General features: G+C 34.2%; 3 protein-coding genes across 3 annotated transcripts; 2 read left to right on the top strand and 1 right to left on the bottom strand.

Moving 5' to 3' along the window:
• Positions 1–6463: 6463 nt before the first annotated feature.
• LOC111906752 (BAG family molecular chaperone regulator 4) lies at positions 6464–8825 on the bottom strand. Its single transcript, XM_023902522.3, has 4 exons — positions 8584–8825; positions 7060–7349; positions 6814–6960; positions 6464–6726 (listed from the first exon to the last, which is right to left on the bottom strand). The coding sequence occupies exons 1-4, from the start codon at positions 8744–8746 to the stop codon at positions 6577–6579; spliced, it is 750 nt and encodes a 249-aa protein (XP_023758290.1). The 5' UTR covers positions 8747–8825; the 3' UTR covers positions 6464–6576.
• Positions 8826–10550: 1725 nt separating this feature from the next.
• Positions 10551–14247, top strand: LOC111906753 (septin and tuftelin-interacting protein 1 homolog 1). Its single transcript, XM_023902523.3, has 2 exons — positions 10551–10771; positions 11433–14247. Exon 2 carries the CDS (start codon positions 11452–11454, stop codon positions 13984–13986), a length of 2535 nt encoding a protein of 844 aa, XP_023758291.1. The 5' UTR covers positions 10551–10771; positions 11433–11451; the 3' UTR covers positions 13987–14247.
• A 387-nt stretch (positions 14248–14634) lies between these two features.
• Positions 14635–17462, top strand: LOC111906754 (septin and tuftelin-interacting protein 1 homolog 1). The gene has a single exon (XM_023902524.3). It carries the CDS (start codon positions 14927–14929, stop codon positions 17051–17053), a length of 2127 nt encoding a protein of 708 aa, XP_023758292.1. The 5' UTR covers positions 14635–14926; the 3' UTR covers positions 17054–17462.
• Positions 17463–19432: the final 1970 nt, after the last annotated feature.

The raw sequence follows: 19432 nt of genomic DNA, 5'->3' as shown, positions 1-19432 counted from the left end.
CCTTAGATTTTTGTTTCGCAAACGACTCGAATTTGTGTGCAAGTAATCATTAGGCAATATTATTGACTGTATTTACTGTTTAATTTGATCAGTTTTATACTCAATTTAACATTTGATTTTGATTCAGTTTTTGTTTGTCACTTTAATTGTTTAAAAATCATTCCGGTTATCTGATTCGTCTAAATCTGTAATTGTTTGTATTAATCTGTAAAAGTAACAAGTATTGGATTAATTCTATGTTAGTTTTAACTCAAATATAATCTGATCAAACAAATCTTTACACTTCCAAGCTTGTGAGAAGTATTGTAATTTACTGGGAATTTTACACTATGCTTAATGTTACTTTTCTAAATTAATTAAGAGCTTATTTGGTTAATTCAGTAAAAAGTAAAGTTTAATTCAAATAGCTTGTTTTGGTTAAACATTTTAGTAAAAGAAAATTGTTAGAGCTTATTAATGATTTTCAATACCAGTTTAAACAATACATAGTTCAAGAATCGTGTCGAAGGTTATTTGCATGATTAGGAGAGTCACCGCAAAACTAAAATTGCTTTTATCTTTTGAATTTTATTTTAGAGTTTAAATTGAGTTTTTTTTTTTTTTTTTTTTTTTTTTTTTTTTTTTTATACATTTCTGTCAAATATAGTTTTAATCAGTCAACAAATCCCCCCATTTTAATGTCTGTCAAATTAGTGAGTGCCTTACGCAAGAGAGGCATAAACCTTAGGAAATGTCCCTGTGGATTCGACAATGCTTTCCTGTAACTAGGTGTGTATGTGTGTTCTTGGAAATGAATCTTTAGAGGTTGAAGCAACTCCAAAACTTTGGATAAGATGTATGCTATTTTTTCGACCTTATGGTCCCATAAAGTTTGTATCTTTACCATAAATCAATCATGCATGAGTTTTCTAGGTCATTTGGTCCCTTTTTTTAGTTAGGGTTTAAGATCTAGGCTTCTAGAGGTTAGAGAAGGGATAAAGTTGGAAACTTTATCCCTGCATGGACTTAATCGGTCCAAATCTGAGCTTTAGAGCTCTGAAAATAAGGATTAAGAGCTTAAAGAATTAAGTTGGTCAAGACGTTACCACGGCGTGGCAGTATTGCTGCCACAATGTGGCGGCGAGGGATTTTGTGACTGTTTTGGCGTTTAGCCACCACGTTATGGCCATTGTGTTGGCTACGGCGTGGTGACTCAACTGTTGATTTTTGACCATTGACTTTTTTACTAAGTTTGAATTGAGGTCACACTTTAGGGTTCAGGTCTTAGATTGAGAATTTACCCTTATTTGTCTAGGTGGGTATGATACCTGTTTATTGTGTGTGACGAGTTGTAAGGATTTTTGTTTTCATCTGTGATGTGAGTTTTCTTACTATACTTGGTATTGTAGCATATATCATTTGTATGTTAGGATGTTAATATGTTGTAGTGATCTGTTAGACTGGTAGATCTGTTATCAATACTTGTGTTTGATTGTTATTGTTATTTACATATGTCGACATATTGTGGTTGGGTTAAGGCGGTTCAGCTATGTGTTGCAGGACAAGAGACTTGGGTGGTCTAGTTTATATTTAGGCCAAATAAGAGCGACTCAACTTGGATGTTGTAGGCTTCAGATGGAGGTCCAGCCTCGTGTTGTAGGCCTTGTATACATGCATTGTATGTGTATTGTTGTGTGAGGTATTTTGGGAAACTCACTAAGTTTTGGGTTACGGTGTGGATTTAAATGTTTCGGGTACTTTTAAGGATGGAGGCAAGGCGAATGCATGACTGTACATGAAAGACCCTAACTTTCGTATTTCTGAAAGGCCCAAACTTTCATACTTCACAATATTGTTACTCCAAAACATGCTACATGCATATTTATAAATAATATTTTACATTGATAGTGTGATTACAAAAAACTGGATACAAACCGAGTAAGTTTTAATATATTACATAACTACCCAGGAATCTATTATTCATATACATACATAAACCCAAGTACAAAAGTAATATTACAAACTTTTCTAAATCTTCCAACAGTATACGACTATACTGGTTATTTATTGCCTGCAATTGTTAAACATTGAAAGGGGTAAGCGGTGACACTTAGGTAGTTCAATAATAGATACAATATAATGTTATGCCATATATATATATATATATATATATATATATATATATATATATATATATATATATATATACACACACACACACACACACACACTTCAATATGGCAGAAACAAAGAGGAACAAGGAACAACAAAGACATAAGTGAATCATGCGACAAGTTTTCCATATCAATCGATGATTTGATTCAAAGATATACAATCAACGAGACTTAACAATTTTCCATACTTGATATACATCAATAACACTTCGGCCCAAATGGCACAGAAGACATACAATTTCATATTATCACTTTGCTAGAATATACAGGCTTTCAGCTCTACATAGCCCTATGCCAATACCAGAAGTTATACGAGTCATGCTCTACATGGCCAAAGGCACAAATCCAATACCATAAGTGATACGAGACATGTTCTACATGGCCAAAGGCATAAATCCGATACCAGAATAATACGAGACATGCTCTACATGGCCAGAGGCTCAAAGCCAATACCATAAGTGATACGAGGCATGCTCTACATGATCAACAATATAAAAATCAAGATAACATAGGAAAGCACATAGCACATATAACACATAACATAAAATTGTTTCTATATATTGAACTCACCGTGAAATAACCGAAGGAATAAATGATGATTTGGGCAGCACTTCGGCTCTAAATATGACTTTATGTGATAAAACCGGGGATTTTAGTTGAAAACCGGCCTTACAGGGGAAGAGTTTCGACTTGAAAATATAATTTTCTCGGGAACTTCGGGGCGTCGGGACTTGCTTCGGGTGTCGGGAATGATATTGGAGATTCGGGGGGTTAAAAGTGGGTAAAAAGGGGTTTAGAGAGTGAGAGATATAAGAGAATGTAACCTAAAACTGGAGACCCTCGGTCTCTATTTATAGGGGACCGAAGCTGCTGACTACGTTGGGCGTAAGTCCTCTGTACGTTGGGCGTACTGCGAGGCGACCATCTTTGCGAGGCGTAACCCTCGTAAGCGGGGCATACCTGTGATGTGTCATCAAATCGGAACTCAGGCTCGGACGTGGCACTCTTATCCGATACGACGAAGGGAGAACGTGGCCGACTACGGGTTGCATACATGCAAAGTACGTTGGGTGTACGAAACGAAGTACTCTGGGTGTACCCTTCGGATAAGGCTTCGAATTTTCATTTATTTTTATTTAAAAAACTTCAAATTTTCATATATTTTGCGTACGAGCTCCATTTTTAATATTCTTTATATCCACACATAGGTGAGATTAAACTCTACAACTTTCGTTTAGACTCTAATTTTGACTTCATTTTTAATATTATATTTTTAACGGGTCGGGACAGGAAAAGTCCGTTAAAAATTCATAACTTCTTCATCCGATGTCCATTTTCGTCTGTCTTTTTACCTTTGTACTACTATTGACGAGACATTCGATTCTCGTTTAGGTTGCGTCGGCTAAAAATCACTCGATCTTTATTTCGAGTTTTTAGTTGTCTACTGTTATACTGAAACTTAGAAAAATCATAACTTCCTCATACGAAGTCAGATTTGGACGTTCTTTTTATGAAAATTCTCGGTTTAGTGAACACTATGACTTTCATTTAGATCATAAGGGCTAAAAAGTAGTTTATCGAAAACTTACTTTTTAAATCATACGGCGTCGTGCCGGTTCTGTCGCGAAACTTCAAATAGTCATAACTTTTTCGTTATAACTCAGATTTCAATGAGGTTTTCACCTAAATATTTCTAATGAGATTCTTTACAACTTTCAATAATAAAATTTATTTCAAATTTTATATTTTCGTTAAATTTCAATATTTGACATTAGATTGGAATCTCATAAGACTTCTAATATTTTCCGAGTGATTCTAAACATAATTTTACTTCAATCCAGTAAAAACTCTCTGTTAGAACTCAATGCTCAAAATCATATAATATTTTATAATATTATTCATTACAAAACACGATTTCAAAATGTGTATGTTACAGTACACCCCATCTAGTAGTCTTATGATTTGAGAGAGATTATGTTTTGATATTCTTATGAGACAATGTTTTGATGACTCGTGGTTATTTAGAAACTACTTTTATTCCTTTAAAAATGAGAAAAAAATCACCATTATTTTTGGGACGTTACATTATTGTTGCATTTGTTTTTTTTTTCCGAATAAACGGTTTTGTAATTTTTTTATGATCAATTTCTCTTTCATTTGATTGTTGTGTTCCTTCATCAATTCCTTCTTATCGACAATTTCACTTTCTCTTTCTTTCATTCTTGTACTTTATGATTTTATTTCAGCTACACACCCGTCACCACTAAATATGCTAAATATGCACTTCTCTCAGGTACTCATGTTAATAATGTTATTTTCAACATTCTTGGTATATTTTTGTCTATGCGATTTTAGGGTTATTTACTATTGAAAATACATTTTGATGTTTGTTTTATACTAAATTTGTAAGATGCTATAAAAGTAAGAGATTGTTGGATTCCAATGTTCACAAATCAAATCCAGGTATTTTTTTTTGTCGATTCATATTATTATACTCTAATTTATGTTGATTCGAGTCCTTTTACTATTAATTTGAATGGAACATCATATGGACTTGTGACATTGTAACAGAAAAAGAATCACGGCTCTGAACTATGAAGAAATTATACCAACTGCTTCTCGGAAAGCTTGTGTAGATTATTATGGCATGCAAAGAATCGAGGTTGTTTTCTCCGATTGGCAGCTTGAGATGGTATACTATCAAATTTTCTTTATTAACTTTATATTATTTGATTTATTAAAAAAATAATAATTTATTGCTATTTACATTGGTTGTAGGGGAAAGTGAAAATATTTTATTACAGTTCCTTTCTTTTACATTGTATCCGTAAGAGTCTCTCACCAACAAATGGAAGGGTAACTCGGTCCATGAATAGACCGGTGGACCAAAATATAGCTAAAATAAATATTATATAAGTATTATCAAGTATGAGAGTGTGAATATGGCCGAAGTAGTGACCATTGGTATTTAGTCACCCCTAAACCTTTTTCTATCAGCTTTGTCATACATTATCATATCAAGTAAGTTTCATGACTCTACATATTATTATATGCTATGTGCGTTATGTTTATATGTGTAGTTGTATCAGCCTTAGCCTTATTCTCGAAAGAGACAATAGGAACTAGTTATAGTCTTGTTCTCGAAAGAGACGAGGAGAATCAGTTACATGCTTATATGTGCATATGACAGTATATATAGTCTTGTGTGCTCACTAAGCTTTATGGTTACCCGTTGTTTATTAATGTTTTTCAAGACCCTCCGGGATAGTTAAAGGAAAGGGAATGACATCAACATGACTGCTGCTGTACACACATTTATAGTTTAGAGATTAGACTACTATATTATGACATTTTACATTTAGTATTTTGGTTTAAAGTTTAAGACTCCTGCTATATAATTCTATTCACGTTTTTCATTTGACTTTAGTTCATAATAAAGAGTTTTCCTGGGTTTTTATTTTGAGAAAATGTGTTGATGAATTAATAAATGAATCATGGTTTATTACATTAGTTTAAACTATAAAAAAAGTGGGATGTTATAACATAATGCATACCCTTACAAAATGTACATGTTTATATGTTTTTGATGTGCCATGACATGACACTGCTATGTACTTTAAAAAAAATAAAAATAAAAAGGTCAAAGAACGGATATGCTTTTAATACATAAACAAGATGCATACCTTAGGCCCACATCTATAGTCATGCGACGAGGGGGTTTCAATAAATCGATTTGATCTCATCAAACAAAAATCCAAATTGAATTATGTTTCAAAACATGGATTCAAAGCGTTGAAGCCAAATTCAAATCTAAGTGGTGGTGGTGGTGTTGGTGGCAGCTATGGTGTAGCACCGGCGGTGGCAGAGGGATGGAGGTGATGGTGGTATTAGTTGAGGGGCGTAGGGGTGTAGAGGTGTTGAAGAAAAAAGCGTGAAAAGTTAGTTCGGGTTTTTTGTGGGTCAGAAGGTATGTAGTATTTAAAAGACTTTGTCATGTCTTGACTTCTACAAAAAGATGACACAAATCTTTTTAGATTCCCGGTCTTCTAAAAACAGTCTTCAGTCAAAATATCTAGTAAAAAATTTCAACCCCCGGCATACAGAATAGCTCAAGAAGAGCTTCTAAGAAAACAGACGCCACCTAAGAAAGCGTTGGTTCTATCCGTCTGTCATTTTTTTTTTTAAATTATCAATTTTCAATCACATTTTCATTTCTTGTCAAATCAAGCAATAAGAAAAAACCCACAATCATATTTATATTTCTTTCTCACAAAACCCACCCAACCAAAAAAAAAAAAACAAATAGGACATATAGCAATCTATATTTTCATTTGATATAATATTCCAACCAATTCAAAATTATATTCATCATAAAAAATAATGGTTTCACTTCAAAACGAATACCTTCCCATGGTGACTGTAACTATTCAAAAACTTCCCATTCTTGAGTTGCCTTTGTAGCAGAAGCTTCCGGAACATTGCTAATTGGGTTTGGGTTTGGGTTTGGATTTGGATTCGAGTTTTTTACCTTGAGATCATCCAACGTCTCCACAAGGCCCTGTACTCGTCGCACCTGGAATTTTACACAATACGATAATTTGACTATTTTGTGAAATGTCCAAAATACCCTTCTTCTCAATAGTAGCATTAGAAAACTAACCTCCAACTTTCTTTGTATTCTCCCTTCTCCTTGAGCATCAATTCCATCCAGTTTCAGCAGCTGCCTCATCAGCATCTCGGTTAAAAAAAGAAAATCTTTATCTGAAACCTGAGTCCCAGAACACACTACTGCCTCTAGGCTTCCCACCTACAATACAATTTGTTAAATTTAAATACAATACAAAGACTATAGCTTTGGGTCTCCTCTCATATGTTCAAAAGACGAAAATGCCCTCCACATCATTACCTGTTCTGCAAACTCATCATTTTCCTTTCTAACTAAACTAACAGCCTCAACCCCTTTTGATATCTCCTTCACTTCTTCTTCAACCTTTTCAACATTCTCTTCTTCTTCTTCATCTTTATCTTTATCTTTATCTATGGTAGGTGAATTTTCAGTTAATATCACCTTTGCATTGTCCTTCACTCCTGCCATATCCAACCTTTCATTCTCATCTTTTTCTTTTCCTCTAAATAACAGGTTTTGAGCTTCAGGCTCTAAACCAGTTGCTTTTGCAATCTCCATTTTCAAATCACCTTCATTAACATAAACATATTTCATAAGTATAAGAAAATACTTGAATGAACCATTATGTCAAATTTTATCAATGATTCATTAAGTTAAAACAAAACTGATAAATACCTAACATTTCCATTTACAGATTACACATTTGAAAACCATAAATAAATCTCCAAAAGAAAAGCACAGCCAACGATATCTTATTTGCCTACTTAAAGAGGAATCATGAAGATATACTCATATACAGTTAATTTTCCCTACAAAAAGGCTAAAAGAAGAATGAATACAGACATACAGCCAATATCTACACTCTATATATCAATTCTTTTAGAATTAAGAGCATGAAGGAGGCAATATACTAAACCACATAATAATTACTATGAATAACATAGTTCTGATCTTAGAATTACTCTTTAGAGCATCAAAATACAAAAACCGAATTCCCTCGCATCAATAAATGCAAAGGTTTGACTAGTCATGTAATTTACAAGGCAAACTTATGTGTGTTTTCTAACAATTACCAAACTTTGGCAAATAAGAACAACCCAAAACAGAAAATGTTGTGTTTATTTTAGAACAGATGGAATGTCTTTTAGGGTTTTGGACAGAGATAACATAAGTGTCAAAAATGTCATGTTTGCTAAATGGTAAACCTTCCTTACAGGAATGAAGATCATTCTTTTTCTATCACTCGAATATGTTTGTTGTTTTTGAGGGACATTGCTCACTAAAATCATATAAAATCGAAGGAAGAAAGAAAGTTGAGGAGAAAAAAGCCCATGTCAAATCCTAATATATTGAATGTTGATTTGGGGAAAATGGAGAAAATAAGCTATAAAAAATGATGATTTAAGCATCGACGTTGACCTAATTTGGCCAAAAGTAAGTTCATACTTTGCTTTTGAGTGTCAAACAAGTTACAGATCCACGTTGAACCTAGATGAGTCAAACAAAAGACTTGATAAATATATTAAACTACTATGAATCTACTAAAACAATAAAAATAAATTAGGTTTTACAAACTGAAAATGTTTTAGGATGTTAAAACTAAAAAGCATTACGTTAAACCTCTAATATCAAAAGGGGATTACGTTTAGAGGAAGGAGGGCAATATAACACGGTAAGCATCCAGACACAGTTCTATTTTGAAGACTGAAGTTGTATACGTAGATTAACATCACCATAAACACATACAGACATGTTACAAGTAATATAAACAACTGAAAATTGAAAGAAAGTAAGGAATTATACCGAAAGTGGATTGGGGAAGGACGAAGACATCGAAATTGTTGGAACCATAAGACACTTGAACCTTGATGTTACTGGCACCAGTATGTTCAACTTCGTTGCCGGTGGTGGTGGTGGTAGTGGTTGGGGCGGCGGCGGCGGCTGCTCCTCCGCTTTCTTCCATCATCCGCAAAGCAGGTTAGTGGCGGTAGTCGTCGAGGTGAAAAATAAATCGAAAACTTTATGCGGCTACTTCTGACTTATGGTGGGGGCAAGCTGCATCAAATACCAACTAAAAAGCGAAAATAAAATGGATAATCGCGTAACGGAGTCGGTTTAAAAAAAATACCGTATGCGTGTAGGTTAATTGGAATTCAAATTTGTGTGTAAAATGTAAATGTAAAAAACATAATATTACAATGTGTTCGTGTTTAAAAAATTCAATTCGGTCTTTATATGATATTAAAATGTTTTTTTTTTTTTTTTTTTTTTTCGTTGTAAGATTAGTTATGAATTAAATAAACTAAATGTTTTTTTTTATGTTGATCGTTTTTATCATGTTTTATTTTAATGTTTTCATGTTAATAAGCAATATATGATATCATATTTTGTTTAACACGATGAAGGTTTTTAACCCATAAAAATTGAGTTTCGGAATTAACAACTTAATAAGTGACTTAATAGACTATTTTGGGGTATTTTGAACTTAAAATATTAAGTTGACCCATAGAAGGGGATTATAATCTTTTAACACCTTGTAATGATATTAGGTGTTTTATTTGAGAATTTTTGGAGGTAGAAGTGGCATAACTCATGATTAGAAGATTTTTGGTGTTGCAAGCTATCCCCACTATATGATTAAGGTGAGTACAATTACTTTGAAACACTATCCTCACTATATGATTATGTTATATGTGTTTCCCATTATTTAAAGTAAATGCAAGTATATAAATATGATTTCGACACTATGTATCCCTTATGTGTTTTCCTTTACATGATACTATATTTTATAATTTAGGGACGTCCTAATTAAATAAAGGGCATGTTTTGAAAATGTTTTGCATTGAGGGGCTTTATCTTATTCTTTGTTAGTAAGAATTCATATATTCTTGACAATTGTGTTTTAGAACCTCCGGGAATGCACGTCCCTTATTATTGGTTCTATGTCTTGAAACTATTTAACATATACTTGATTGGTAGTTGCTTGTATGTGGATTATTTGCGCACTCATGAAATTATAATTTTCAGAAATGATTTTGGTTGATATAAAGCTAAAATGGTTATTTTGAGAAAAGAGATTTTTGGCATCTTACTTGTTGCATACATGCATATCATGCAATAATGAGTGTGATTTTGTGGTCTCGAGTACCTAATGGACATTTGTTTTTGTTTGTGAGTAAATTTCTAAACAATCCTCACGTGCACGAGTAGAAGCTTGCTACCCCTTGTGTGACCTAGGTTTGGATGGCCCTAGTGCCTTGTTTGTGGGTGTGAGGGTGACTCAACAATTCCGTCTGTCGTACATTCTTCACACCCAACCATCATTATTTTGTTGTCGGATGTGAGTATAAAAATTGACTATCTGTCATGATTTTTTCGCATTTGACGCTTGTTGTAAGTTAGACTTTAAGATTGACAAAATGTTGATAGTACTTGCATGTATTGCATCTTGCTTATTGTCATTGATCTTAGATCAAAGTATAATTTTGACCGAACCACATGGACATTTACTCAAAAAAATAAATTGTAAAAACTCAAAAGAATTAAAGTTTTGTTGGCAATATATACTTTGTATATTCCAAATTTGGATTCATGGTTTTTTATTCGAATTTGTATACTAAATTTAGATAACTTTACATTATATATTTTTTTTATACGAATTCCAATACTAAATTTAGAAAACTTGATGTTTTGTAATTATGTAAAAATCTTAGACGTGTATATTTATATTTTTTATTTTTATTTTTATTAATAATTATTTATTTAGTTTATTTAATTTTGGGATCCCTTTAATTTTTGTGTTTAGAATATGAAATTAGGGCTCAGTTCTTGTGTTCGCAATTCGAAATTAAAACTCTGGCTCTCGTTCTCGTCGTCTCTCTCGCTCCATCTGGTTCACGGCTTCACTATCCTGCTGTTTATTAATCACCTGTTCATCCCACTTCCATTCAATCGTCTGTTGCTATTCATCGTAAATTCTGTTGTTCAGAAGGTATGTCTTTTTGCAACTCTTAATATGTACACCGACACAATTTTGAGGAGATATCTTATATTTCTGTGACATTACATTGACAAAACCATCAAACAGTGCCTCAATTTCATGTACAACTCTTCATATCTGAAAGCTTCTCGAGGAGTTCCTAGGGTGAAGTAACAGTTTGTATAATTTGAAAGTTTTTGAAAGAGTTTCCCCTTTCTTCACGTTTTTCTAATTGTTAGATGGTGGCATATGCCTTTTCGTTTTCTTCAATTTTAGTTTGAAATTATCAAATTTAGAATATTTGAATTTGATTAGGTTGTGCATTGAACTAAACGCATGGTTGTTTTATAGCTCTTAGTTCATATAGTTGCCTCGATTGGGAACCATAAGTGAAAGTTCTTGCTTTTTTATTGAGCTCTTGTTTTCTTGTAAATTGTAATTTTGTCCTTCCTTGTAAATTGTAGTTATGTGGTTATTAAAGATCCAGTTTTTGGTAACCTAGATACTTCTTCAAAAAAAATTCAGTTGTTAAAGCGATTGACCAAAAAGTTTCTATACAAACTAAAAGCAAATTGTCACTAATCTCTGAATTTCCTTTCACATATATGAAATATTGTAGCACTTTGCAGCTTATACCCTCATATACTTACACCATGTTTGAATCTTTTTACAGGTTATTTTCCTGAGGAATCATGGAAGATGATCAGGAAAGGGAGAGATTTGGGATGGAAAACGACTATGAAGATGGCCAATGGATTGGTAGTGAATTCTATGGAAAACGCAAAGAAAAACGTCACCAAACCAAAGATGATGTCCTCTATGGTATCTTTGCTTCTGGTGACTCAGATAGTGATTCTGAAGGTAACTCCAAGAAAAAAAGAAAGAAAGGTTTATCCAAAAAACAACAAGATCTCACTAAACCACTCAATTTTGTTTCAAGTGGAATTGTAATGCCAAATGAAGAGATCGATAGCAACACAAAACAAGAGAACCAAAAAGATGATGAAGATGATGACAGCATGCCAGGTTTAGGTCAAGGCCTCGGTTTCAATTCAAACAACATCAATGATGACAAAAAAGAGGTCAACGAAAACACCATTGACTTTCTTCCAACAGCATTTGGTAAAATGATCAAAGAAGGTGCACTTCAGAGGCGCGAAAAGGAAATTGAAAAGTCCAGATTAAACAAAAAGTCAACTAAACCAGGTTTGGGAAAACGAGAAGCAAAAGATGAGGGCAATGTTGGTGTGTTTGAGAAGCACACAAAGGGTATTGGTATGAAATTGCTTGAAAAAATGGGATATAAAGGAGGTGGTTTAGGGAAGAATGCACAGGGGATCGTTGCTCCAATTGAAGCAAAGTTACGCCCCAAGAACATGGGAATGGGGTTTAATGATTATAAAGAGGCGGCTAATGCTCCTTCATTGCAGGATTCAGTTGATGAGATTAAGGCTTTACCTCAGACTCCTGGGATTCAACAAAAAGAGAAGCCATGGATGAAACAAAGCAGCTCAAAAAAGAAGAAAAAACAATACGTAACTGCAGAAGAGCTATTGGTGAAGAAACAAGAACAAGGAATCGATGTAGTTCAGAAAGTGTTCGACATGCGGGGCCCACAAGTTCGCGTGTTGACAAATTTAGAAAATTTAAACGCTGAAGAAAAACTAAGAGATAATGATAAGCCAATGCCAGAACTCCAACATAATCTCAATTTAATCGTTGACTTAGTCGAACTTGACATACAAAAAATCGACCAACAATTGAGAAACGAAAGGGAGACAGTTGTCACTTTACAAAAAGAAAAAGAGAAGCTAAAAGACGATGCTGCCCTTCAAAAGAAACAACTCGATAGCATGGAAGAGATAGTTACTATAATGGACAGTTTAACCAACGAAAGCTTGTTAGGAACATTAACTTTAGACTCCCTTGCCACGTCATTTACCGACTTACACAAACGATTCCCAAACGAATACAAGATTTGCAGCTTACCTAGTATCGCATCCTCTCTCGCATTACCTTTATTCATCAGGGTTTTCCAAGGATGGGACCCACTTCATAACCCATCACACGGGTTAAACGCAATGTCAGTATGGAAAAATTTATTAGAAGGAGAAGAAATTTTCGATTCACCTTACACTCAGCTTTTCATGGAGGTCGTGTTTCCAGCTGTCAGAATCTCCGGGACAAACACGTGGCAAGCGCGGGACCCGGAACCGTTGTTAAGGTTCCTAGATTCCTGGGAACAGTTACTCCCCCACTCCGCTCTTCAAACCATACTTGACAACATTGTCATGCCTAAGTTAACATCTGCTGTTGATTCGTGGGACCCACGTCGCGAAACCATTCCGATACACTCGTGGGTCCACCCATGGCTTCCTTTGTTAGGCTCGAAGCTCGAGACTTTATATCATACGATACGGAATCGGTTAGAAAGTGTGCTGCACGCGTGGCATCCGAGTGACATGTCAGCGTACTATATTTTGTCACCTTGGAAGACGGTTTTTGACCCAACAAGCTGGGAACAGATAATGGTTAGATATATTGTTCCTAAGTTATTGGGTGTGATGCATGAGTTTCAAGTCAACCCAGCAGATCAGAAGCTTGACCAGTTTTATTGGGTGAGGACTTGGGCTTCTGTGATTCCGATTCATCATATGCTTCATATAATGGATGTGTTTTTCAACAAATGGCAAGAGGTTTTGTATCAATGGTTATGTTCAAAGCCGAATTTTCAAGAAGTGACAAATTGGTATTTGGGGTGGAAGGATTTGATTCCAGCTGAGCTTTTATCAAATGAGCATGTGAGGTATCGGTTGAATATGGGTTTGGATATGATGAACCAGGCGGCAGAAGGGCTGGAGGTGGTTCAGCCAGGGCTGAGGGAGAATATAAGTTACTTGAAGGCGCGTGAACAGAGGCAGTTTGAGGCTCAGAGGGCGGCGGCTGCACAGGCGGCAAAGGGACGGGTGGATGAGATGGGTGGTGGTGGTGGTGACATGAGTTTGAAGGAGGTTATTGAGGTTCATGCACAGCATAATAATTTGTTGTTTAAGCCGAAAGTGGGGAGAATGCAAGATGGACATCAGGTTTATGGATTTGGGAATGTGAATGTGATTATTGATTCTTTGAATCAGAAGGTGTTTGCTCAGACTGATGATAGGTGGTCTCTTGTGACACTTGAGCAATTGGTGACACAGGAGAAGAATTCTGTTGTGAGAAGGCGTTGAGTTTATGAAATTAATTTATAGATTTTTTATTTCAATCATTATGTTATGTGCAACAATTTCGTTTTTAGTTTTGTAGAAAGTTCTTGGTTTCGGTTATCATGTGTTAAAAGGGGCTGGGCTAGTTATAAATCATTTTCACTGAAAAATTGCCATTATATGTAAAACATGTATGGCTTATACTTGTGTGATTTCTTAAGGGTCAAACTCACGTATTAGTTGAGCAGCTTTTAATACCTAATATCAAATGTAATTTTAAAGATATTAGTTGATGTCTTACAAGTGGTCAAAAAGAATTTTCATATTTTGAAAACAATCTATGAGTGTAAGTGTATTGTTGTTTTATATCATCATTTACGAATTGATCATTCGTCTTATTGTGCAATTTGTTTCATTTCTTTTTCTTTTCTTCTTCAAATTTGTTATTGAAAAAGCATGCATTCACGGTAAGAAATCTGAAAAAGAAAAAGAAAAAGAAAAGAAACAAGTTGCTTTTTCAATATCTTTATAAACACACCCCATAATTTTTTGTGTGTTTATTTATTTATTTGCAATAAAGCTAGGGAATATTCAAACATATACTTATACAAGCCGAAAGTTAGTAAAAACTTATTACTTGGTATTCACGTTGAAGTAAGGCCCAAGCTGACTTATACACTTAAAACTTGGACCTCACGGTTGATATATTTACATATCTGTATAAATATCTTTATTTACATATTTTTACCATTTCTTGTTTTAGCTTCCGATGATATCGCCTTCTTCCCAGATCGATATTTTCGTTTTCTTGATTAGATTCTCATATATATAAGGATCAGGGTAGTAGCTTTTCAAATATCAATTTTCCCAGAAACGAGGCTCCAAAAGTTGATTTCAATTCTCCACTCTACCAAAGGGGGATTTTATCACTCCGGTCGCCTGAAGTTGAAACTCGACAATTTTAATGATGATTAGTCTCACACAGTCCTCCGGGTTCGGTGGTGGAGACTTTTACTCCGGTGAGCGCAGGGCAAAACGGCGCCGAAGCAAAGATGATGTGGTCTTCTATGATATGTTTGCTTCTGATGACCCCGACACCGATTCAGAAGGTGGCTCCATCAAGAAAAAAGGCAGGAATGATCTGTTCAAAAAGCGACAAGCAAAAGATGAAGAAACTATCGGTGCATTTGAAAAACATACAAAGGGAATTGGTATGAAGTTGCTTGAGAAGATGGGGTATAAAGGAGGCGGTTTAGGGAAGAACGCACAGGGGATCGTTGCTCCAATTCAAGCCAAATTGCGCCCCAAGAACATGGGAATGGGGTTTAATCATTATAAAGAGGCGGCTAATGTTCCGACATTGCAAGAATCAGTTGATGAGATTAAGGTTTCTGGTATTCAACAAAAAGAGAAGCCATGGCTGAAACAAGGTAGCTCAAACAAGAAGGAAAAAGAGTATGCAACTGCAGAGGAGTTCTTCGTGAAGAAGCAAGAACAGGGTCTTGATGTAGTTCAGAATATGAGGGGCCCACAAGTTCGTTTGTTGACTAATTTGGAAAATTTAAACTCCGACGAAAAATTAAGAGAGAATGATAATAAGCCAATGCCGGAGCTCCAACATAATATCAATCTAATCTTTGACATGGCGAAACTTGATAAAAAGAAAATCCTCCAGGACTTGAGAAACGAAAGGGAGACATTTGTCATTTTACATAACGAAAAAGAGAAGCTAAAAGACAATGCTGCCCTTGAGAAGAAACAACTCGACACCATTGAAGATATGGTTAGTGTAATGGAACGGTTAAGCTTGTTAGGAACATTGACTTTAGAATCTCTTGCCACGTCATTCGTTGACTTGCATACAAGGTTTCCCAATGAGTACAAGATTTTCAGTTTGGCTACTATCGCTTCCTCTTTTGCATTGCCTTTGTTCATTAGGGAATTTCAGGGATGGGACCCACTCCAAAATCCAACACATGGGTTAAACGTTATGTCGTTATGGAAGGATCTTCTTGAAGAAGATGAGATATTTGATTCGCTTTTCATGGAGGTTGTGTTCCCTGCTGTTGTTAGATTATCTGGCACCGACACCTGGCAAGCGCGGGACCCGGAACCGTTATTAAGGTTCCTAGATTCTTGGGAACAGTTACTGCCTCACTCTGTTCTTCAAACCATACTCGACAACATTGTCATGCCTAAGTTAACATCTGCTGTTGATTCGTGGGACCCACTTTGCGAAACCATTCCTATACACTTGTGGGTCCACCCATGGCTTCCGTTATTAGGCCCGAAGCTCGAGACTTTATATCATACGATACAAAACAGGCTAGAAAGTGTGCTGCACGCGTGGCATCCGAGTGACATGTCAGCATACTATATTTTATCACCATGGAAGACGGTTTTTGATCCATTAAGATGGGAACAGATAATGGTTCGATACATCATTCCTAGATTATTGGCTGTGATGCATGAATTCGAAGTCAACCCTGCGGATCAGAAGCTTGACCAGTTTTATTGGGTGAGGATTTGGGCTTGTGTGATTCCGATTCATCACATGCTTCATATAATGGATGTGTTTTTTAACAAATGGCAAGAGGTATTGTACCAATGGTTATGTTCAAAGCCGGATTTTCAAGAAGTGAGAAATTGGTATTTGAGTTGGAAGGATTTGATTCCATCTGAGCTTTTATCAAATGAGCATGTAAGATATCGGCTTAATTTGGGTCTGAATATGATGAACCAAGCCGCTGAAGGGCTGGAGGTGATTCAGCCAGGTTTGAGGGAGTTTGAGGCTCAGAAGGCGGCTGCACAGGTGGCAAAGGGGTGTGCGGCAGAGGAGATGGGTGGTGCTGGTGGTGTTATGAGTTTGAAGGAGGTTATTGAGGTTCATGCACAAGAAAATAATTTGATGTTTAAACCTAAAGTCGGGAGAATGAAAGATGGACATCAGGTTTATGGATTTGGGAAAGTTAGTATGATTATAGACTCTTTGAATCAGAAGGTGTATGCTCAGATTGAAGATAAGTGGTCTCTTGTAACACTTGAGCAATTGGTGAAGCTGGAGAAGAGTTCTGTTTTGAGAAGACATTGAGTTTTAAAGATTTTGGATTTCTGGAGTTAATGTATGTGCAACAATATTTGTTTTTTAGTCATGTTAACATGTGGCTTGATATTTTGGTAATTAACTCGGCCCAAAAGGAAGTGAAGAAAACAATTTAGAAGGGATAAGTGTTTGGAGATTTCTGGATTTACTTGTATATGGGTTCGGTTCTATATAATTTGCTAGGGTTAATGGTTATAAGTATTTGTAGTTAAGGATTCAACCGACAATCACTTTTGAAAAATAGAAAAGTTATATGGTTTATGCCAAAGGATGTTAATTCCTTGTATACCTTTATTTTTGTTTTTTGTTTTTTTACGTAACAAGTTATATAGATATATAAAGTTCCTTGTTATCAAGTGTTAAAGGGGCCGGTTATATTTTAAAAATCCAGTCAAAAGAGGAAACTCATTGGTATATTTCTTAGCCATAGATATTTATATGTAAAACTAAATTACATGTATTACACTATTTATTACACCAAAAAGTAACAAGTTTCATTCAACCACTCTTGATTTTATTTTATACCCTTGTCCTATTTTGATAATTTGTATATTAACTGCTAAAGTTCTAATGTAGCAATAAGAAATTAACTTATACAAAACATATTATTACAAGAGATCTCATTGAAATCTTTACATGTGTCCAATATTAAACTATACAAAACATATTATTACAAGAAATCTCATTGAGATCTTTAAATATATCCAATTACAAAAGCAACTCTAAATTTTTTAATACCTCATTAACATTTGTTATTATCATATTATACTATTAGTTATTTTATAATAGTTAAAGAGAAAATGGTAAAAAGGACAATTGGTCATTTCTGTGAAAAAAACCATCCCTTTTTCTTTTAATAAAGTTGACAATCATTTTTATTTCTAATATTGCTAAAAATGCCGGTATCAAGGTAAACAACCAGGAATGGCGGACCTAATGACGAGGAAGTAAAATTTCATTGAAAGCCTCTCTTTATAAAAAAAAAATAAAAAAATAATACTCCAACAACTTTTAAGTCCATTATTTTGAATCCTATTATATTATCTTATTTCAATAATGCACATCCAACTTATTTATTATTTTTTCTACTATGTTAAATTTTTATAAGTTTTATATGAAAGAACATTTTCTTTATTAGAAGTGTTATCATTTTGATTGTTGGTCTTGTATCAAAATCAAAGTTTTTTTTTTTCATTTCGTTTAAATATATTTTAATAGGCAAACACTTGATCAAAATAATACCTTCTTATAAATTAAAAAAAAAACTGCAAAAAATTCTCTCTCTATTTCTTGAGTTACTTATTTGAAACTTTAAATGTTTATAATATTTAATTTTATTTGTACACTTTATGTACGGATATATCAGAAAAAATAGAAGGGGGTTTACTAGCATGGTCAATAGTCGAACCTTCAATGCGTATCATTGATTCAATCCATAGCACACACAAGCTTGATCTTTTGTATTCTTATGTTTGTGATTGTACTATGAAATTGTCCTTAATTACAAGACAAAGACATAGTATCTAGTTACTTCCAATTTTAGTTAAATCTTATTAAAAAAACTATCATGCTATTAATATTTAATGTTACTCATTCTAATTTAAAATTCTGTCTTAATCAACTTGTATAGGAAATCACTTACTATGTATTATTTATGCTATTTTTAAGTCTTAAACTATGCATTACACGAGTTTTAACATAGAAGAAAGTAAAATTTTAAAATTTTCCAACAAAATAATATCATTGTACTTTTAAATAATGTTTAGTAAGAAAAAAAAAAGTAAATTTAAAAGTTTAGAGAAATAGAAGTGAAAGTTGTTGTATTAGGTGTCTAAGTCCATAATTATAATTGACATAAACTTGAATTGATAGTAGCATAGTCCTTTTGAGTTGCCCTTAAACCTAACAATGGATAATATATTTTGGAGAGAAAGAATGATTTATTATTTGATTGAAATAAATGATTTGTTAATATATTATGGAAATAATATATTAATTTGAAATAGTAATATTTAATTAATATTCAATCAGAAATTAATTGGAACTAATTTGGTGATTAAAAGAATTAATTGAAAGTGTAGGGACTGAAGTGCAATTGTTCAATAGTTGAGCAAGAGGCATTCTAGAACCCTCCATGAGGCTATGGACGGTTTTAAGGAGCCTTAGGATTTCTAGAATTATCCTTGGTGGATAATTAGGAAGCTGGATAATTACCTAGTTAAAGATAATATTATTATATTGGATTTTGGCTTATCTAGGGTTTCCCGACCGCCCTATATAAAGGCCCCTAAGGCTATGATTTTCGGCTCAATCATACCTTAGAAAGCATAGGCCAAAATTCTGATCCTCTTCATCCTCTCTCCTCAA

Source organism: Lactuca sativa, chromosome 9 (genome assembly GCF_002870075.4).
Source record: "Lactuca sativa cultivar Salinas chromosome 9, Lsat_Salinas_v11, whole genome shotgun sequence".
Taxonomy (NCBI): domain Eukaryota; kingdom Viridiplantae; phylum Streptophyta; class Magnoliopsida; order Asterales; family Asteraceae; genus Lactuca; species Lactuca sativa.
The sequence above is the reverse complement of the archived record's forward strand: the minus strand, read 5'-3'. Positions and strand labels throughout refer to the sequence as shown.

What these genes read in the sequence shown, in the direction of transcription:
- LOC111906753 (XM_023902523.3), top strand. Translation starts at nt 11,452, where the DNA reads ATGGAAGATGATCAGGAAAGGGAGAGATTTGGGATGGAAAACGACTAT.
- LOC111906754 (XM_023902524.3), top strand. Translation starts at nt 14,927, where the DNA reads ATGATGATTAGTCTCACACAGTCCTCCGGGTTCGGTGGTGGAGACTTT.
- LOC111906752 (XM_023902522.3), bottom strand. Translation starts at nt 8,746, where the DNA reads ATGATGGAAGAAAGCGGAGGAGCAGCCGCCGCCGCCGCCCCAACCACT. An exon ending in CCTTCCCCAATCCACTTTCG is followed by an intron (nt 7,350 to 8,583) that starts GTATAATTCCTT and finishes ATGTTAATGAAG; the next exon opens with GTGATTTGAAAATGGAGATT. An exon ending in GAATACAAAGAAAGTTGGAG is followed by an intron (nt 6,727 to 6,813) that starts GTTAGTTTTCTA and finishes GTAAAATTCCAG; the next exon opens with GTGCGACGAGTACAGGGCCT.